This window comes from Brienomyrus brachyistius, chromosome 7, assembly GCF_023856365.1.
Source record: "Brienomyrus brachyistius isolate T26 chromosome 7, BBRACH_0.4, whole genome shotgun sequence".
NCBI lineage: Eukaryota > Metazoa > Chordata > Actinopteri > Osteoglossiformes > Mormyridae > Brienomyrus > Brienomyrus brachyistius.
Window position 1 is genome coordinate 12,647,919 of NC_064539.1, and position 18,440 is coordinate 12,666,358.

General features: G+C 40.4%; 1 protein-coding gene across 1 annotated transcript; it reads left to right on the forward strand.

Moving 5' to 3' along the window:
- Positions 1–472: 472 nt before the first annotated feature.
- On the forward strand, positions 473–12,157 carry LOC125745882 (Golgi phosphoprotein 3). The gene is made up of 4 exons (XM_049019131.1): positions 473–938; positions 7,447–7,578; positions 8,301–8,415; positions 10,382–12,157. The coding sequence occupies exons 1-4, from the start codon at positions 726–728 to the stop codon at positions 10,804–10,806; spliced, it is 885 nt and encodes a 294-aa protein (XP_048875088.1). The 5' UTR covers positions 473–725; the 3' UTR covers positions 10,807–12,157.
- The last annotated feature ends 6,283 nt before the right edge of the window (positions 12,158–18,440 follow it).

Below are 18,440 nucleotides of genomic sequence, written 5' to 3' on the forward strand. Positions count from 1 at the left end.
AAATCCAAATGCAGAACTGTAGCCAGAAGACACCCCTGGAGTGGATTCCAGTCCATCACATGGCACAAACTCTTTTCACTGTAAACCATACACTCATACAACTACACATAGCAAAGCCACAGAAACAAAAGGAAAATCTAAAGACTTCATATCTATAGAGTCAGGACCCACAATCCTGAGAGAATCCCTGCAACTGAATATGTACTTAAGACTTTGTAAAAATTTGTAGTGGATAGCTTTAATGAAAATCAGAATCAGATTACTGGCCAACATGATCATACGCACACATAACATGACTCTCCAGTGTACATATGGCAGGTCCACATACATACACACTTAAGATAATGACCTTATATCTAAAATAAAAAAAATGCTGGGAGAAAATAGTACACAAATAATTTCACTGTATTAGCTATAGAGTGTGTGATATCTGTAAAAGCATTCCCTGACTTCTACCTGAAGGTGGCTGGCGGTGCCACATACACTGCTGTCGTCATCATCGTCCGCCATATTGGTCGAGAAGAGAGTGGAGGTAGAACGGGAAGAGAATCTCGCAGTTTTTGGGCTCCCTCCCGATCAACTGCAACACCGAGTAAAATTGAACTGGGAAACAGGGTTCAGGCCATCGATCGGAGTTCATTTATGTATTGGGAACCTTGAAGCGCTGCTAATCGTAGGCAAAGGCGAGATCCGCTGTAGCGTCACCAGGAGCTTGTGTGCCGACCATGACTTCCCTGACCCAGAGGAGCTCGGGCCTGGTGCAGCGGCGCACCGAGGCCTCGCGCAGCGCCTCCGCCGACAAGGAGCGCGGATCCGGAGATGAGGACTACGAGACGCGGCGCCGGGACGAGCAGGAGGACGACGACAAGGGGGACTCCAAAGAAACGCGCCTCACACTTATGGAAGAAGTGTTGCTTCTGGGATTGAAGGACCGAGAGGTGTTTGTTTTTATATTATTACACGTTTTATCGCGCATTCTTACCAATGTTTCGCCTTATTGCCCGTAGCCACAAATTATTAGCTTACTGGAGTGTAATCTAGGCCGAATTCTTCCGTATCACCACGTCTGTTTTGTGACAAAGGTCGGGCTGTTTGCTTTCAGAACATAATGTAGTATTTTTCACACTGATTAACAGGTCATTTATGTAAAATGCGTACATAACAGTTCATCTCCAGCCCCGGAGCAGTTATGTAAGAAATTGGAAAGAGACCGCTAGCTAGCTGTGTCCATTAAGGTGTCATCGAGTTTTGCCTGTTTCGTTCGGGTTGTCAACTCATTACCAACAAATAACATTTTAGGAAGTAATCCAAAGGTTTGGTAAGTGTTCCCGGGAAGTTGGTCCCAGCTTGCCCCGTCTGTTTGTCCTTCTTGGAAAATGTTTGCAGGTTAATGGTTTAATGTGGTTTCAGTACATGTTCAGTTACTAGGTGCCCGTAATGCATGCTTGACGTATAGTGAAATCGGAGCCACCATTTATGTGTAAGAGAATTTTATTTAAAATGGCATTCTTTTCCAAGTAAGTCAGGAGGGCTGTATTGTTTCACAGTTGTCACTTTAAATGCATCTGTCATAAATTTTATCTACGTATATCGTTGGGCTGTCGACGTTAATCAGTTTTAACTGCTTTAAATGCGGTTAACCACCTCATGCGACAGTTAATAGAGACTTTGTTTATAATAAAATATTGCGGATTCTTTACGGTTATATTCTGTTGAGATTCTTGATTTCCTTGGGTCAGGACATCTTAATTGAAACGTCTAGCTGTGCAAAAATGTTGACTATGAAGAGGAACTTTTTGGCTCTGTTGATCAGACTTGCATAGCTCCTGCTTGTTCTGTGTTTAATTTGGTCGGTTGAGTTAAGCGTTTGCAGTAGACCTGTTGCATAATTTTACTAAAACATGCCTTGACTCCTTTTTTTACAAGCAACACATGCTGTTGCGGGAAATGATGACACAAAAAAATTCTTAGCTGTTAATACACATTTTCTATAGTTATTATCTAAGTGCTCATTCCCACTAGTACTCTGCGTTACAGTGCATTTTGAAAGGTTATGTGATATGTTGTGAAACTTTTAAAATCTGCAGATTTTTAGAATACCATTAGTTAACTAGAAACCTAAGTAACGGTAATGTAAATTGCAAAGATGTTTCGCAATAGGTGAAGTATTTTAATGAACAATGAATCACTATTGAAAGGGTTATGTATGTATATATATATAGCTGTTTAAGTATTACTGACTGAAGCAAAGGTGCAGGAGCAGTGCAGCATCTTACCATAATTGGTCCATGACATGTTGCCTTAACCCGTGAAATTCTTGTAAAAAAACTAATGACCTCTTGGGCTGTTTGTACAGAGCTTGAGATTTTACTTGTTTCACTGTATACCGTTTTGAGTTATGTTTTGTTGGAGCAGTATAGATCAGAAATGCGTTTGGAATGCATGTTTAGGTTTAGAATGTCAACATCACTTGTAGTACTTGTAATGCATATTTAGATTTATTTCATACTGAAGAACAGTATCTTGCATAGATATTAGTATTGAACAGGATTGTTTTGATGTTCTTTTACTGTTGTGCAGTGAATTTATTGTTCAAGTCACTGGAGAAAAGGCAAGAATGATTATAGAGGTGCAGTGATCTGAATAGGTTAACCTTTTTAAGTATACTTTTTGGGACATGTGCTGTTAAGTCATTTTTGAGGATCATGGCTATCTGAATAAACTGAATGGTGTAATTTGTGTATTGTATACTCTTACGTTAAGAAGTACTGGGAAGTTCTCCAGTAAACTATCAAGCGGATAGTTGTGTTAAATAGGTCCAGGAGAAGTACACTGTGGCACTGTCTGTGTTGAACCCTTCCCAGCTCACAAAGCCAGCCTTATTGAGGTGCCGTGTCCCACGCGGGGCCTCTGCAAACAGTCTGTGCCAGTGCAGGCGTTTGAGCTCCTAACCCAGCTGAAAGTAAGTTTAAGAACTTATCATTGATGAGGCTTTTGAAAAATAGATTTTTATGGTAATTCAGTGAAAGGTATTCTACTTTGAAGAGTAATTGCCTACTCTGTCAGCCCTTTTAGTTTGTGTTTTCTTTTACAGAGTGCAGTTTTTGCTGCAAATATCTTTAACCAATTATGCAATAGACAATACACAATAACAATTAAGGCTGCAACTTATGAATATCTTTAATAATAATCAGCAATAAAAATAGGTGCCAGCAAATTTTGTAATCAGTTTTTTTTGTAGCAGTTTGCCACCTTGCAGGGCTAACGTTGGTGTGTTAAATCCTCATTCATAATTCTCTGTTCGTGTACTATTACAGTCTGTGCATAGGCTCTATACACATTACATCTGCCCATGTACACAGACGTGGTCGTGGTCGGCGCATGCGTACAGCAGTGATATTCCACCAGACCCCCCAAGGGCAGATGTATTGTAGAAAACACAAATTTTAACAATGTAGTAACATGGGTAAACTTTTCTGAATCTTTTTAAAGTTGTTTAGCGGTATTATGGTAACACTGTATATTGCAGTATTACAAAACTTTGCTTGCACTTTTCTTTAAACCCTGTGTTTTCGGTATAGCTAATGTGTTACTTCAGTACCGTCCCTCTTCGGAGAATCCTTGGGTTCCGCTGGTTTGACTTTGCTAGACAAGTCCCGAATGAGGCACATTACCTGCATTGTGAGGGAGCATCAGTTACAGCACTTCGGCCATGTGACGCGTTTCCTTGAGGATGATTTGGCTCATAGGGTACTTATTGCTGGGGACCCAAGTGGCTGAACCAGGCCAGGGGGGTGCCCACATAACACCTGGCTGTGGCAGATGGATGGACGTTTCCGGGGGGTGGGACTGGACCGTGTATCTGCCTGGGGGATTGCTGGCCAGAATCCCGAGGAGTTTTGCTGTGTGGTGGGTGTGGCAACGCGCTGCACCAGCGCATGCACCCCAACCTAACCTAACCTGACCTGACCTGTGTTTTAGCCCAACTAATTGATTAATCTCCTGATCACATGATTAATCGATTATAATATTTCGTGGTGATGGGTCACGTTTGAGTCTTAAGTCGCACTGGTAGAAATACACCCATAAGACTCATTTCGTGGTAATGGGTCACAAATGTGATAATCGCTTTTGTAACCCTAAACACCATATATTTCTGAAGAAGTTTCTACGTGTTGCAGTTTTTTTTATACTGGACCAGACCTTGTTTGCACACCTCTGAATTAATTTAAATTATTAGCAATAGTGTTCCATTGCAAACAAAGCAGTTTGCCATAGCTTCAGGGAAGGAGATTTGTCTCACACCCTGATATTTAAATAACTCATTCGCAGATATGTTCAAATTTCAGTTACCTACGCTTGTCTTTGTGTCATTGAATTCTCGCCTTGAAATGCTATTGCCAGCTGTCTGATTTCCTTAAAAGTCTCCCGAGTTTTATTTACCTGTACTTTAGTTCAAGCTTACGCTTCCCAAATTTTGATTTATCAGTTTTATCTGAGACAAAATTAATTCATGATGGTAATGTATTCTCCCATTGGCTAGTGTCTTGGCATGAGAAAGCTTGGCGTTTTATTTAATAAACTCAGGGGAAAGGTCATACCTGTCTTCTGGCTTAAGTATCTTGCAGTTTCATTAATGTCAGAATGAATGTGTATGACATACCACATGTAAGATTCTGTATCTTTTGTTAATCTTGTTAGTCCATCATAGTTACTGAGGTTAAATAGGTCACTCCTTCAGACTCTGCAGCTTTAGCATGGACCATCAGTCACGTCACCTTTTGATCAGTTGTTTTTCACCCACAACTTTTCCCTCCAAAGTCTTGTATTTTGAAAGCTTACATTTTCAGTTGATTGTCTTATGTATTAGCATCATCTTAGAAGTTGGAAATTTGCCAGGAGTTTCATTGTCCTTGGTTTATTCTTGTTTATCATATTAAAACTGGAAATTAGGTTTTATTTTCATCAAATACCTTTGTATACCTTTCATCCATTATGGTAGGTGATGATGCAAAAAGGTATTTAGGAGCATTTTAATAATGAACTGCTTTTTATATCTACTTCTTCTCTCATGTGGTTTCCAAAAGGGCTTCTGTACTTTAGTAGCCCGTATTTTATGAACATGATTCGGGTTTGCAAACTAACCCACTCTGTCACAAGCACACCTCCAGCCTACACTGACCTTTGATATGAATTATGTTTTTCATGCTAGCACAAATGCTTTTAATTTAATTTAAATATGGGAATCTTAATTATTTAACTTCCAGCAACAGTAAATCTTTTTTCTGTTTGTCTTTCTCCTCTACATTTATTGAGCCGTATCACGGTGAATTACTAAGCTTTGTTTCTAATTTTAAACTTTACTTTATCATTAACCATTAGGACAGCTTGCAAGTGAACTTTGTTGACATCATTTCCTGTAATTGTTGAAATGCAGAGTTTTAATGATAGTCAATGAGTCTTAGGACTTATCTGCACTAATACGTTTTCGTTTAGTAACGCAAAAATTTTCTTCTCATTTAGCCTCCAGTCCACAATACCATGGATCTTTTTTCCCCAGAAAGGGAGAAAAATTTCACCGCTCTCCCACCAACTAATCTTTCTGTAAACACATTAGTGCGGATGCTCATAAACATAAAAATTTTATTGCGACTACATCGGTGAGCTCCGATTGGTTCGTACTTAACCATCTCCTGATTAGCTCTCTTCGTTTTGATGTCTTTTTTCCCCAATTGGTTATTCTTCACGGGAACGATGAATGCTTTGCCTTTCTTTTCATGGAAGTAAGCCACATGTGAATATGGAGGATGTACAGGACTTTCTCTACCAGGCATATGTTGTTTTGCTTACTTGTGTGCAGCTAAATCATGTTTTGTGTACATTGTGTGTTTACAATTATTGTGGATCTCAAAACGAGACTGTACCGAGCAAGTTTAAGTGTAACTTTAGCTTATGATAAAGACATCTAACCATTGAACATTTGAGTGCATTGAAACAGGGGAAGAGAGAAAGACTAGTGACTAAATTTCTGGGTCTCTGTGTTGCTGCTGTGATTGTCCCTTTTATGCACAGCTTTGTGTTTGCGACGCTATGGTACTGTGATATTTTGCTTTTGTTAAATAAAATATGTGTATTTTCTTTAAACCCATGGTGGTTTGTGAGATTAATCAACTGTCAAGTGTTTATAAAAACTGAAATTTATTACTAATCAAAGTCAAAATAAATAATTCAAAATGAATACTTTGTCACTTCTAGAACTATTAAAAAAAAAATTGGTTGGACAAAACGTGCGAATGACAAACATTGTTGAATTGCAACAAACAAAATATGAAGCGTGCCACTAAAAATACATTATAAAAGGCTTTGGTTAAATGTAGAAGTGTAAAATGTCGGAAATACATACATTAACAACCGCTCATACCTATGTCATTTGCCTTTTACATGGAGCAGTATGAATGCAAAACTTTTTTTTTCAGTGCTACTGATAACGGCAGTGCAGACAGAGTTTTCTATCAAACTCGTGTAAAAAAAAAAAAATTAACGTATTGGCGTGGATGTAGCCTTATAGAGTAATGCTTTGCACTGTTATGTATGAACTTTTTAGTTAAATATTGTGAAGATGAATAAAGGTTCACAGGCAAACTACAATTTGTTTCACTGGCAAGTTCTCCATTAGAAGCTAGTTATTGAAAAATGGTTTATTTTTGTTGTTCACAAATCTCCATATACCATGCATCCAATACCTACAATATATGTATAATTTAAATTATAAATCTCTTGCATTTTTGTTAAGAGTAAGACAAAAGCTGAGAAAGTGCTAAGTTTGGTAATACTTCTGCATCTAGCTGGTGTTTGAATTTTCTCACTGATATTCCTGTTTTTTTTATGTGCCACCGTTTACATTCTGCACTGTGAGATTAGCACTGCAGCAACAAACAGTTTTAAGTTGGTTATGGCTGTGAACATTGCAGTTAAACAATGTTACTACCATGGTGTCAACATCCCGATTATAATGGAAAAATAACAGCTGGTCACTTAGGGTTTTATTTCTGGAAAAAACAGTATTAGAGGTTTACCAATAAATGGTATTCATTTAATAGTTGTGTGTCTAATTTCACTTAACGCACTAGGTCCAATAATGTTTTCAAATTATGATTATTCAAATTGAGTTTGATATCATTTTTATTAGCTTATTTACCATATACCTTGTTGGTAAGGTTTATTCATATGGATATTTAGTCCAGCACTAGTTTCGTAGACCATTGTACTCATTGAATGGAAACAATAGTACTCAATAGTGGAAACAATTTCTAATTTTACTGTAGAGGTCTACAGTATTAAAATTTTGGTATTTATTTAGATATTTCTTTATGTATTATATAACACTACTTCAGTCAACGTGTTTATCATTTCTGTTCCTGATTGCTCTTTCGTCTGTTTTCGCAGGGATATACGTCCTTCTGGAATGACTGCATCTCTTCTGGGCTGCGTGGTTGCATGCTCATCGAGCTGGCCTTGAGAGGGAGGCTGCAGCTGGAGGCCTGTGGCATGCGGAGGAAAAGTCTGTTAGCCAGGAAGGTGTGTACCGTCTCATAGCCTGCCGAGCCATTTACAAACATCATTTCTGGTTTGTTTCGTGCTGCCTGCAAAATATACCACATGTGCAAAGTAGCAGTGCATATAATAAGGATTAAGGTAAGTTTTAGTGCACAATTTAACAAGGAGGATGAAGTGGTGAGGTGGTCAAAAACAAACATACAATGTCCTTACATTGCTTTAAGATGATTGTCATACTTTGAGGGTTGCAGTTTGAGAACCACTGATCTAATGTCATTTTTTGTGCCTCCAGAAATTGTTGTAATTTTTGGAGCACTGCATTTTTTATGGTTAAGCCACAGTTTTACAAATTTAATCATGGCTTCGCCAATCAGAGTCAAATTGTTCTGAAGGTTTCCCTTTGGTAGAAGGATTTTGCCTACCGGCCACAAGATGGAGCACTTTCCCTGTGAACAACTTCCCATTTGTACTGAAAAGCAATTTGTGACATGTCTGTATTCTCAGATGAGGCTTTGTTATAAATTCTCAGCTGAATATACCTCAGTTTAAAAAATAGATTTGTGTAGTTTACATTCAAGAATTGATGCTCAATCAGGTGACTTATTTTTGTTACTTCCATATTATGGGTGCTTAAGTTTGAATTTTGAGGAAGACAACTAGTTTCCTTGTCGGTTTTTCAATTTCTCTTAATCTGAAATGTTTTGTGCCTTGTAACTTGTGTTGTTGATCTTTGGTGTTAATAGGTGATTTGTAAGTCTGATGCTCCCACTGGAGATGTCTTGCTCGATGAAGCATTGAAGCACATCAGAGAAACCCAACCACCTGAAACAGTACAGAGCTGGATTGAGCTGCTAAGTGGTTAGTGAAGCCCATCTTCATGACAGTATTTTCTGTATTGCCTCTCCTTCGCTGTGTAATCAATTAAATATGCATTAAAATGGTCTCCCCTCTGGCGCTATTTCCATATCTTGTTTAGGTGGTTCTCAGTTCCTGTTTCCATTTGTATGACTATGGGGCTCCAGTTGGCTCATGTTTGTAATGACGTTTTGGTTTCCGGTTTCACTGACAAATTGGATTTATTCACAAATGACTTCACTTGGCTCGTCCTTGCAATTTCCCCTCCCAGCATACATGAGGATTGTTTTGCTCTGTTTTAACTGCTAGCAACTTCAACGTTGAGGAGATACTGGTTAGTTGGTTCACTTAGCCCCATAGGTCAGTCATGTGTTCAGATAGATCAAAACCCTTCATCCAACCTGATAATGGCAGCCCTGCAGCTTCACAATCCAGATGTGACTTCAGAGTTTGTAACTACAAATTTTTTTCTTTGCAAATTTGCTATTTTTTCCTGATATCAGCTTGTAGCATTCTGTGTTTGGCTGTCAATAATAATAGACTAGATCAGAGAGGCAAATGGCGCTGTGCAGGTCTCTAGTGTTAATTATCAAGGCTCTAGCATGGACATAACACTGAAATTAATTTCTTTCAAAACCTCTCGCTTTGGAACGCCTGAGAGAAAATTTCAGATGGATGGAATTTAATATATTAAGCAAATGGACCATGACCTTCAACTGAATAAGCAGATATGATGAGCGAATGTAAAATAAATCAGTGGCCCTCCACAGTCAGACTTTAGCTCAAACGGCTCTCCTTCTCTGGTTCCTGCTGGTAATGATGGAAGGAAAGAAGCTTTGAACCAAACAGTAGCTAGGATTACTGTGCACTGCCAGTCACTTTCACTAATATCAATGTGAACTCTGTGGGAGCCAAGTGGCCAATGTGAACTGACTCAAAACTTGTCAGTGTCCGATACACGGTAAGCCGATCGCAGGTGCCTTTTGAAGCAGTGTTTTACCTGTCACTGTCTATGCTTGTTAGAGTACTGAACCTGGGTGTCACCTGAATAGACTAACCGCTCGAAGACCCCTCTCTCTTGAAAGTCTACTTTAACTGTTGTTGTGATACGTCATCCATGCCGGTGTTAAACTGGAGGGTCTTATTGTGCTTTTTCACTACTACCAAGAGCCAAGCCGTACCACAGACCAACGATTTTCAATTGTAAATTCTCCGAGCTGTACCTGCGCTGATATGGCCCTGCTAAGATATAGCTTACTTGAGCTGCTTGAATCACCACCGACTAATTGGTCGAAATGCAGGGAGATACCAGTGATCTGTCAATATGCATAGATTATCAGGAGGATAAAAGGGCGTATTGTATATAGTATTCATTAGTAGTATTGCACATTGCAATGTATTGCTGTATTCCCAATAACTTGGAACTTGAAAATATCTCGTCTCCTACTTAAAGAAGTAATATAGAACTGCTGAACGGAATGATTTTGTAATGCAAATTTAGCCAAACTAATGCTAATTGCGCTAGCGATTGATGCAAACATATGCAATTCTCTCAGACATGCCAGTGGAAATTAGCATGTAGTAAATCATGAGGTATACCACGTGAACAGTAAATAAGTGTCGCTTCACTTTTACGTCACTGTCACTCTCCAAACCTGGCACGCCTTTGCCGAACCAACCTGTCTGTAAGTGAAAAATTGATGCGAACTGAAACTGCGCTGTAACTACTTTCTGTTTGTGGTATGGATCAGCTTTGTTCCTGAATGCCAGTGGAAAAGCACAATTTCATTTCATTATTACATAATAAAAATATGTTTTGACAGGAGGCGAAATTTCTTGGTGATAGAAGATCTTGCTAAAGTACAAAATTCAGTCTGGGCAATGCATTGGTCACAGACCATTAGCACATAAATCATTTTTAAGGTGCTACTTTCTCATCCATACTAATTGTAAGCAACTCTGTCTGCAGGTGAAACGTGGAACCCTTTAAAATTGCACTACCAGCTGAGGAACGTGCGGGAACGCTTGGCCAAAAATCTGGTGGAAAAAGGTGTGCTCACCACAGAGAAACAGAATTTTCTCCTCTTTGACATGACCACGCACCCGCTCACCAATAATAATATCAAACAGCGACTCATCAAGAAAGTGCAGGAGGCCGTACTGGACAAGTGGGTCAACGACCCTCACCGGATGGACAAGCGGCTGCTAGCCCTCATCTTCCTGGCCCACTCCTCCGACGTCCTCGAGAATGCGTTTGCCCCACTCTTGGATGACCAGTATGACCTGGCAATGAAAAGAGTGCGACAGCTGCTGGACTTGGATCCTGAAGGCGAGAGCATGAAGTCAAACACAAACGACCTCCTCTGGGCTGTCGTGGCAGCCTTTACCAAATGAGTGAATGGCGATGAAAGTGAAGAGCCATGGACCACCGAGATTGAATTCTTGATTTTGGGGGTGTTGGTGGTGGTGGCGGCATGATTTCCTCCTGTGCTTAGGTTATCTTTCTGTCATGTTTCCCCAGCTTGTAGATACACCTTCCCACTCCCTGACCCTCCCTGTGCACTGTGAGATTGTTCACTTTTCAGTCACGTCGCAGGTCATGCCGAATGAACTGAAAACAGAAGCACACACTAAGTCATTTCAAAATCCTTTGTATGGTGACTCTTTCCCACAATCAGGACAGAGTCTGCCTGGAAACTTTTGATCTAGGTTATATACTGATGTTATACTTCAATGAAACAAATCAAAGATCCCCCCTCCCACCTGACTTTGAAGGAAACAGCCAGAGTCCTTCATACACAAACTGTTGCTGTAAAGCTGTGACCTGCCTTCATATAAGGGAGGGATCTAAATATAATGTAAATTGCGCCCCTCTTGTCACATATTTACACATCACATTCCTTTCTGGGGGTTTCATTTATTTAGAGTAAGCAAGCAAATTACATCTTTTTCTCTATGGAAGGTTTCTACCTTGTCTCTGTTATACGCTTGACATCTACTCTATGACATTTTCATAATCTTCATAACTAGTTCTGCAGCCAGACAGCTGCCTGCTGGCTGTAGACCCTGAGTTAAATACTGCAGTCATGGAGTGGGAAGCATTCCATTGTGTTTTGTAAATAGTTTCTTGTATTCAAACACTTGTTCCTGTAGCCAGTTATACTGACCCAGAACACATCTGGCCAGCACTTGAGATTAGAACATTCTTCAGGGTGTTGTGGCCAATCATCTGCTTTTTAATTCTTGTTTTGCCCATTTTACTGTACAACTGTACTCCAGAAAAAAAAAACACGTATCCACTGTTGTCTAGCCAATGTTTTGTACAAAAGGGGCCGTGATTGACTGTAAAGGAAGCCTTTGCCCCCCCCCCCCCCCCCCCCCACACACACAATATCATTGCAGTTTTTATAACTGCGTCATAGCATATCTGGTTCTTAATTTTGAGCTACCTTCAATTTTTAATTTTGTATAGCTTTAACTTTTGTTAATTCTCATTTCTGTTCATACTCGATGCCTCCTGTGTCTTGCTTTATTGTAGCTGCATTGGGATTATAAACAAACACCTATTTTGGTCATAATTCACTCACGGCAGGTTTACAGCTGTCTGACTCTTTTTTTTGTTAAACTTTTGGAGTAAAACAGATACTAAATAATGTATAACTAGACTTGAAATTAAAGGGAACCCTATTCTGTATACTTGCTTTTTACCATACAATAAAATAAGAACTTGAAAGTGCCTGAAAAATATTTGGTTTCTGTCACATTTCATTATCTGATATGGGTCTTCCCCCATTTTGTAACCTGACATCATGTAATCCACTTCAACAGAATACTGGATGACTCTAGGCTTTTGTCCTGTGGTACGTTAATCATGGTACATTTAGGTAACTTTTTCAAATATAAGTATTACTTTACCCCAGATCAGAGTGATGGTTTTTGCAGATTTTGCTGTTCTTCTGTTGAATAGCTTATTTTTATGAAGTGCCCTTCCCAATATAACTGCCCCTGAGCATCACATGTCATGTACATACATGCATAAGCACACAAACTGCACACTGTGTAAACAGAAAAAAACAGGAGTCAGTGAACTAGAGGAACTAAAAAGTTTGGATTCCTCCCAGAATGCTGTAACACGTGTGTGTGTGTGTGTGTGTATATATATATATATATATATATATATATATATATATATATATATATATATATATATATATATATATATATATATATAATATGTGTGTGTGTGTGTGTGTGTATGTATGTAAAACCCTAATATGATCTTGCCATAAATTACCCTGTGCTGTGTTATTTTATTTTATGAATTCATAAAAATGTTTACAGCTTGAGACGCAAACAACAGTAAAACAAAAATGGTGTAGCATGCATACAGTAAACAAATCATGTCCTCTGATTTTATAGCGGGGTCTTTGGTTTCAATTCTGTGGGAGTTTTTTGTTATTATTATTTCTTCCTGATGCACTGCATGATCTTGAAACTACATATACACATCAATGGTGTTTGTTGTATCTTAGCAGTTAAATTAATATTCCATCCATCTACCTTCCAAATGCTTATCCAAGTCAGTGTTTGAAGTCATAATTCAGATTCAAGATGTTTTATTGCTTATGCGCCGTAAGTGTATTGGAATTCTCACTTGTTTAGCCAGAGGCTGAGGGTTTTTACTGATAAGGCAGTTCAGGTACTAATGAGACATGAAAATAAAACAAAATCAAGTATGAATGTGCACTCTGTGCAACTGTGGTTATTTCTAAATAATCATCTGGAAAAAATATTTATGGAGACAGCATTCCTGCAATCTAATGTAGTATATTATCAAACAACCCATGTTAGTTTCCTATTAATTATAGGCTTTTTTAATAATATGGTCTGGTAACTAGAAGTTATTTTTATTTAAATTGTTGCATTGCATTAAAACAATACTTTTCTGTAAACTGTAACTTTTCTCAAAATATCAGCTGCTCAGGAGTGTATTTACTCCTGTTATTCTACACAGTTCAAAAGCAAAGTGCATTGTTACAGTATGCAGCCACTGACCCTCACCCTCCAACCTGTATGTCTTCACTGTCATGCTTCACTGTTTCATGACATAGCGCATCTGCTTCCCAGATGGGAATATTTCTCTGACCACATAAGTCTGCAGAGCTATTGAGCAAAAAAATGTTAAAATTGGATTTGGAATACCAAACAATCTATTAAGATTGCATTATTCTGCAATTTGTCTTCATTTTGTAGAACTATCACAATTAAATTTTGGTTCTTGATATTCACTGGCACCAATATTAGTGTGCATTTTGTGATACAAAATATAATATAAAATTTAAAAGCAGGGAGAAATCCAGAATGTGTACAAGCTAAAAGGCTAAAAATTGTGTTTGAATGGATGCTGAAACGTAGTTGCACTAACATATACTGTGAATCCGAGTTAGTGAAATGGATAGCCTGCTCTTACACAGCAGTGTTCATTTCTAGAATTTGACCAGGATTGCATTTTTTTTGGCTGTTAATTGTCTTACTTTTAATTTAAGAATTTTTACTGCTTAGTTATGGTCAGATATAAACAATTGTTATCTACAGAAACATACTAAAATGCATCTATCTTATGGAGTTTCTTGTTGATATACATCAAGATTCTCTTCATTCTCCTTGGTCACGTCTCACTGTTAAATGTGTGCATTTTCCTCATTATGTTTAATATATTATTAAATATAATATTGTAGGCTGGAAGGCCTATCCTCGCCAGTGGAAGTTATACACCCTCTTCTGTCGGGCTGTGGCCACGCTCTGATGATCCCTGGCCAGCTCGTATACAACGTGTACACACCTCCAGGCTGGCACAGGTAGTCTAGTCCCTGGTGTCACTGGGGCGAGACGAACACCAGCTCCACCAAGGTCAGTCGCTCAAGGCCAAACATAAGTGTGGCGGGGGTGCAGCCGGTACTTTCCTGTGCCACCTGCCTGATAAGCCTGCCGGACCAGGGGATGATGGGTCTTCCAGTCACGCTGGTGCCCTTCTGTGAGGATCGCCAGTTGTGTGGCTAGAGTATGATGAAACCACTCTACCAGCCTGTTGCTCTGAGGGTGAAAGGGGTCTTCATGATCCCCAGCCACGAGCAGACCTCACCAAACACCTGTGCCTAAAAGTTCCTCCCCTGGTTGCTGTGCAGATCTTTGAGGGCCCTGAACCTGCAAAAAAAACTCCTCCACAAGCTTCACAACTGTGGTGGTGGCACAGGAACAGTGTACGCCTTGAGCCACTTCATGAAATAGTCCATGGCCATAGATATGTACTGGTTCCCGGCCTTGATGCAGGGGAAAAGGTCCTGGATGTCCAACCCCACACACTATGGCGGTACCCACCAGGTACGGCTACAGGGGAGCTCAGGATTGCCAGCTAGGACCCTTCTGAGCTGTGCAGGCGTCATAGCAATGCATGAACAGCTTGGTGTCTTGCCGGCAACCAGGCAGGTCTATTCGCTGCTGCTGCTTCCCCAGCCTCTTTTTTACCCCAAAGTGCCCTGACAGCCCCATGTACTGATCTCAACATGGCAGGGTGCAGACTCTGGGGCTCCAGCAGCTCCTCTAATCCATCCACCAATCGCCAGGGCTGATACAGCAGGTCCCTCATGCTCTTCCAGGGTGTCCCACTCGGAGTTGTATGCCGAGATCACCACCTAACCCAGACGCCCGTCCTCGCCCAGCCAGTCCTCCACCCTGTCCAGCACGGGGTTGCTGCACTGCTCCGTGATGAGCTGCTAACAATCAAAATCCTGTTGGGCTTGATGTGCATGCTGTGGCTACTGCTGCAGCGAGCTGCTTTCGCCCCTCTGCTCAGTGGCACTGACGGTAACTCTTGCCAATGCAGGGATGGCAAGACAGGGTGTCCATGTTTTTGTGTGACTTTCCAGGGCAATGCTGCAATTAGAAATTGAATTCCACCAGTACCTATAACCAGCAGGCCGGCTGTCCCTCTGAATTGTCAAAGTTTAGGAGCCACGCCAGTGATGTATGGTTTGTCCGCACCCGGAACTGATAGCCGCAGAGGTAGGGACAGAAGTGTTTACACGCCTGCACCGCGGCCAGCAGTTCCCATTGGGTTATACAATAGTTGTGCACCTGCCGGGTAAGCATCTGGCTGAAGTATGCCACCACACTCTCCCCTTTGGGCTCCGCCTGTGAAAGCACAGCGTCTAGCCCCTCATTAATAGTGCCCAATGTTCAGGGTGAAAGGGATACATGGATTCAGATATGCTACCACAGGGGAGCTGGCTGACGCGGCTCATCTGGTGCCTGGTGGTACACCCGGGTCAATCGGGACGATGGTGGAACCCCATGTCCACCAGGGCCTGGCAAGGTGTCTCGTCTGCTAGGCAGTCAACGTACAGGCCAGTAGCCTTGTCCAGTCGGCCCATGCTCTGTCCCACTTGGCTGCTGGAGCCCAAAGGCACGCAGGTGCAGGTTCTGCATGGGGTGGCTGGCGACTGGCATGATGTTGCATTGCTCTGGTGTTAGAGCTTTAACAAAGACTTGGAGAACCAGTGTTTCCTGTGCATCCTCACGGAACTGTAGGTAGCCCCTACATGCAAGGATGCGGAGGTCTGCAGTGAATACCCCCAGGATTTCGCTGTCTCGCTTTTGTTGGTTTGCCAGTTGTTCTTCTTCCACCTTCACCGACTGCCACTGGCCGAACCGCTGCTCCAGTGCATCCACCAGGACGGTGAAGTTTTGCTGCTGAGGAGACCCTGCAGCACCAACATCACGTACACCACCATCTCCTCATTGCTCCAGGGATTGTGCTGAGCTGCCAGGCACACCTAGATGAGTTAGGTCTCCAAGGCCTCCTTCCTGGTATAGCACAGGAGCTTCATAGCCGCCTTCACTTCCTCTGTTTCAGGTACCGGAATGCTCGGCGGGGTGGTGATATGGGCAGGTCATGCTGGATCCATTGGGTTGCCCAGGGAAGGCCCACTGCTTGGTTCCCAGGGTTTCTATCCCATGGACTGCTGCTTCCTGTTACCACTATAGGAAGTTATCCAGTTGTTCTAGGAAGTGGTTGTAGTCTTCCTCTGATCCAACTTCTGATGCCAGTGTAGCACCGGGCAGACCAAGGCATCGCAAGAGCAGAGAAGGAGAAGGAAATTTGCTGACCAGGAAGAACATGCTTTTTATTTACAGTCCTTAATAAGACCATAAGAGACAACCTAAGAGCACCAAACCCAATACAACAGTGGAAACAGAAGGTGGTCAGATGCTGAACTGTAAGGTACAAACATGGTGGGACATTTATACAAGCTAAGGATACGTGAGGATCGGACAGGGGTCACATAATACACGGGCACACACACACGCCACAATTGGAAACACAAGTATTAACCATAACTTCAGTAACAACAATACAAGGGCTACATACATGTGCTCAGGAGGCATGTCAGGATGCAGTAATCTCACCAGCGCTATATTATGTATGTTTCAAATGTATAAATTAGCAAAAATAACACGTTACTAAAGTTTGCAAAGTATCTATGATACAATGCAAGAATACAACACATTAATTAGAGCCCACTGTCAATGTGAATAATAATGAAAACTTTCTGCATCATTCTAGAAATATAATCAAAGTATATATTCTAGGCTTAGTGCCCACAGTTTGTGTTGACTTTTGCTTGACCGAAGCCATAAATTGCTTTGTTTTGATGGTCAGTCACCCAGTCACCTCAGTTGTTGTTCCAGATATTAATCTGGTACTAATTACACTGAATTGCATAATATTTGCATATCCCCATTTATAATTTCTGCACCATTATCTAGGTTTCCTGATTTCCAGACTTAGTCCCAATGGTGCAGTGGTTCTGGACAAGTCCTCAATGTTTTACTGACTGAAAAAATACAGTACTGTGCAAAAGTCTTAGGCAGCAAAAGAAAATTATGTTTAAATGATCTTCATGTTGGTGTAAAATTGTGCTATTATGCCTGTCAAAGTGTGATTTGAAGCAACCATTCAATACACCCATGTATTTTTTGCCTCAATCACTAGCACACCTTGTATAGCTAATCATTATCTCATTGACTTTTTTAAAATAATTAATTTAATAAATTCAGTGGCTGTGGTTCCCCTGAGGAGAGGTTTAGTAATTAAAGCAGTTTTCATCAAGCCATCCAACTAGATATCAGGAACTTTTTAGAGAACAGAAGACATTTTTAGTAGTTTTTATTATGTTATTCCTAATGTTCTAAAATTATATTGTGTTTTTTGTTTTGAATAAATGCACATGTACTACCCAGATAAATAGCTTCAAACCTTTCTTCTAACTGCCTAAGACTTTTGCACAGTACTGTAGAACAATTCAAATCACATCCAGTCACATAAATTGAAGATTAGGTATAATTTATTTCAGTTAAAGCAAATTTATGTTGCTAAGGAAGGCCTATAATGGTTAAAAAAGCAAGTTTTCATCTTCATCTTGTAATGTAATCTTTATTGCTTCTATATATGTAAACCCTTGAATGTTAGGGATAATTCCGCTTATTCAGTTTTCTCTATGTCTGGCAAAGTACATGCACAGTTATGCAAAGTACAAAGCAAATTTACTCAAAACGTGATGCTCATCAAAGGATGCAACAGGGGATGATTCATTTGGCCATATAGGAAATACCTAATATAGAGCCTGCAACCTAAATATACTGCCATGAGTGCTTGACTTAAACAGCGAAGGCCTCTAATTGTCCTATACATTTTATTATTATTATTTTACATGCTTTGGGTTTGCACATTATATTAAATTTAACTAAAGTACTGTGATTTTTTTTCTGTATGTCGTTCTGGATGACAGTGTCCCCACAGACAGATCACATGTGGTTGTCCAGTGGTTTGATGAGCATGATTTTGATGCTGTCCATATATCATGACCCTGAGACATGGACTGACTGATTTGCAGTTCTTGCAGAAGAATGGTGGCACATCCCTGCCAGAATTCCGGTTGCTGTTAGATTCTGAAAAACACTGACGAGAT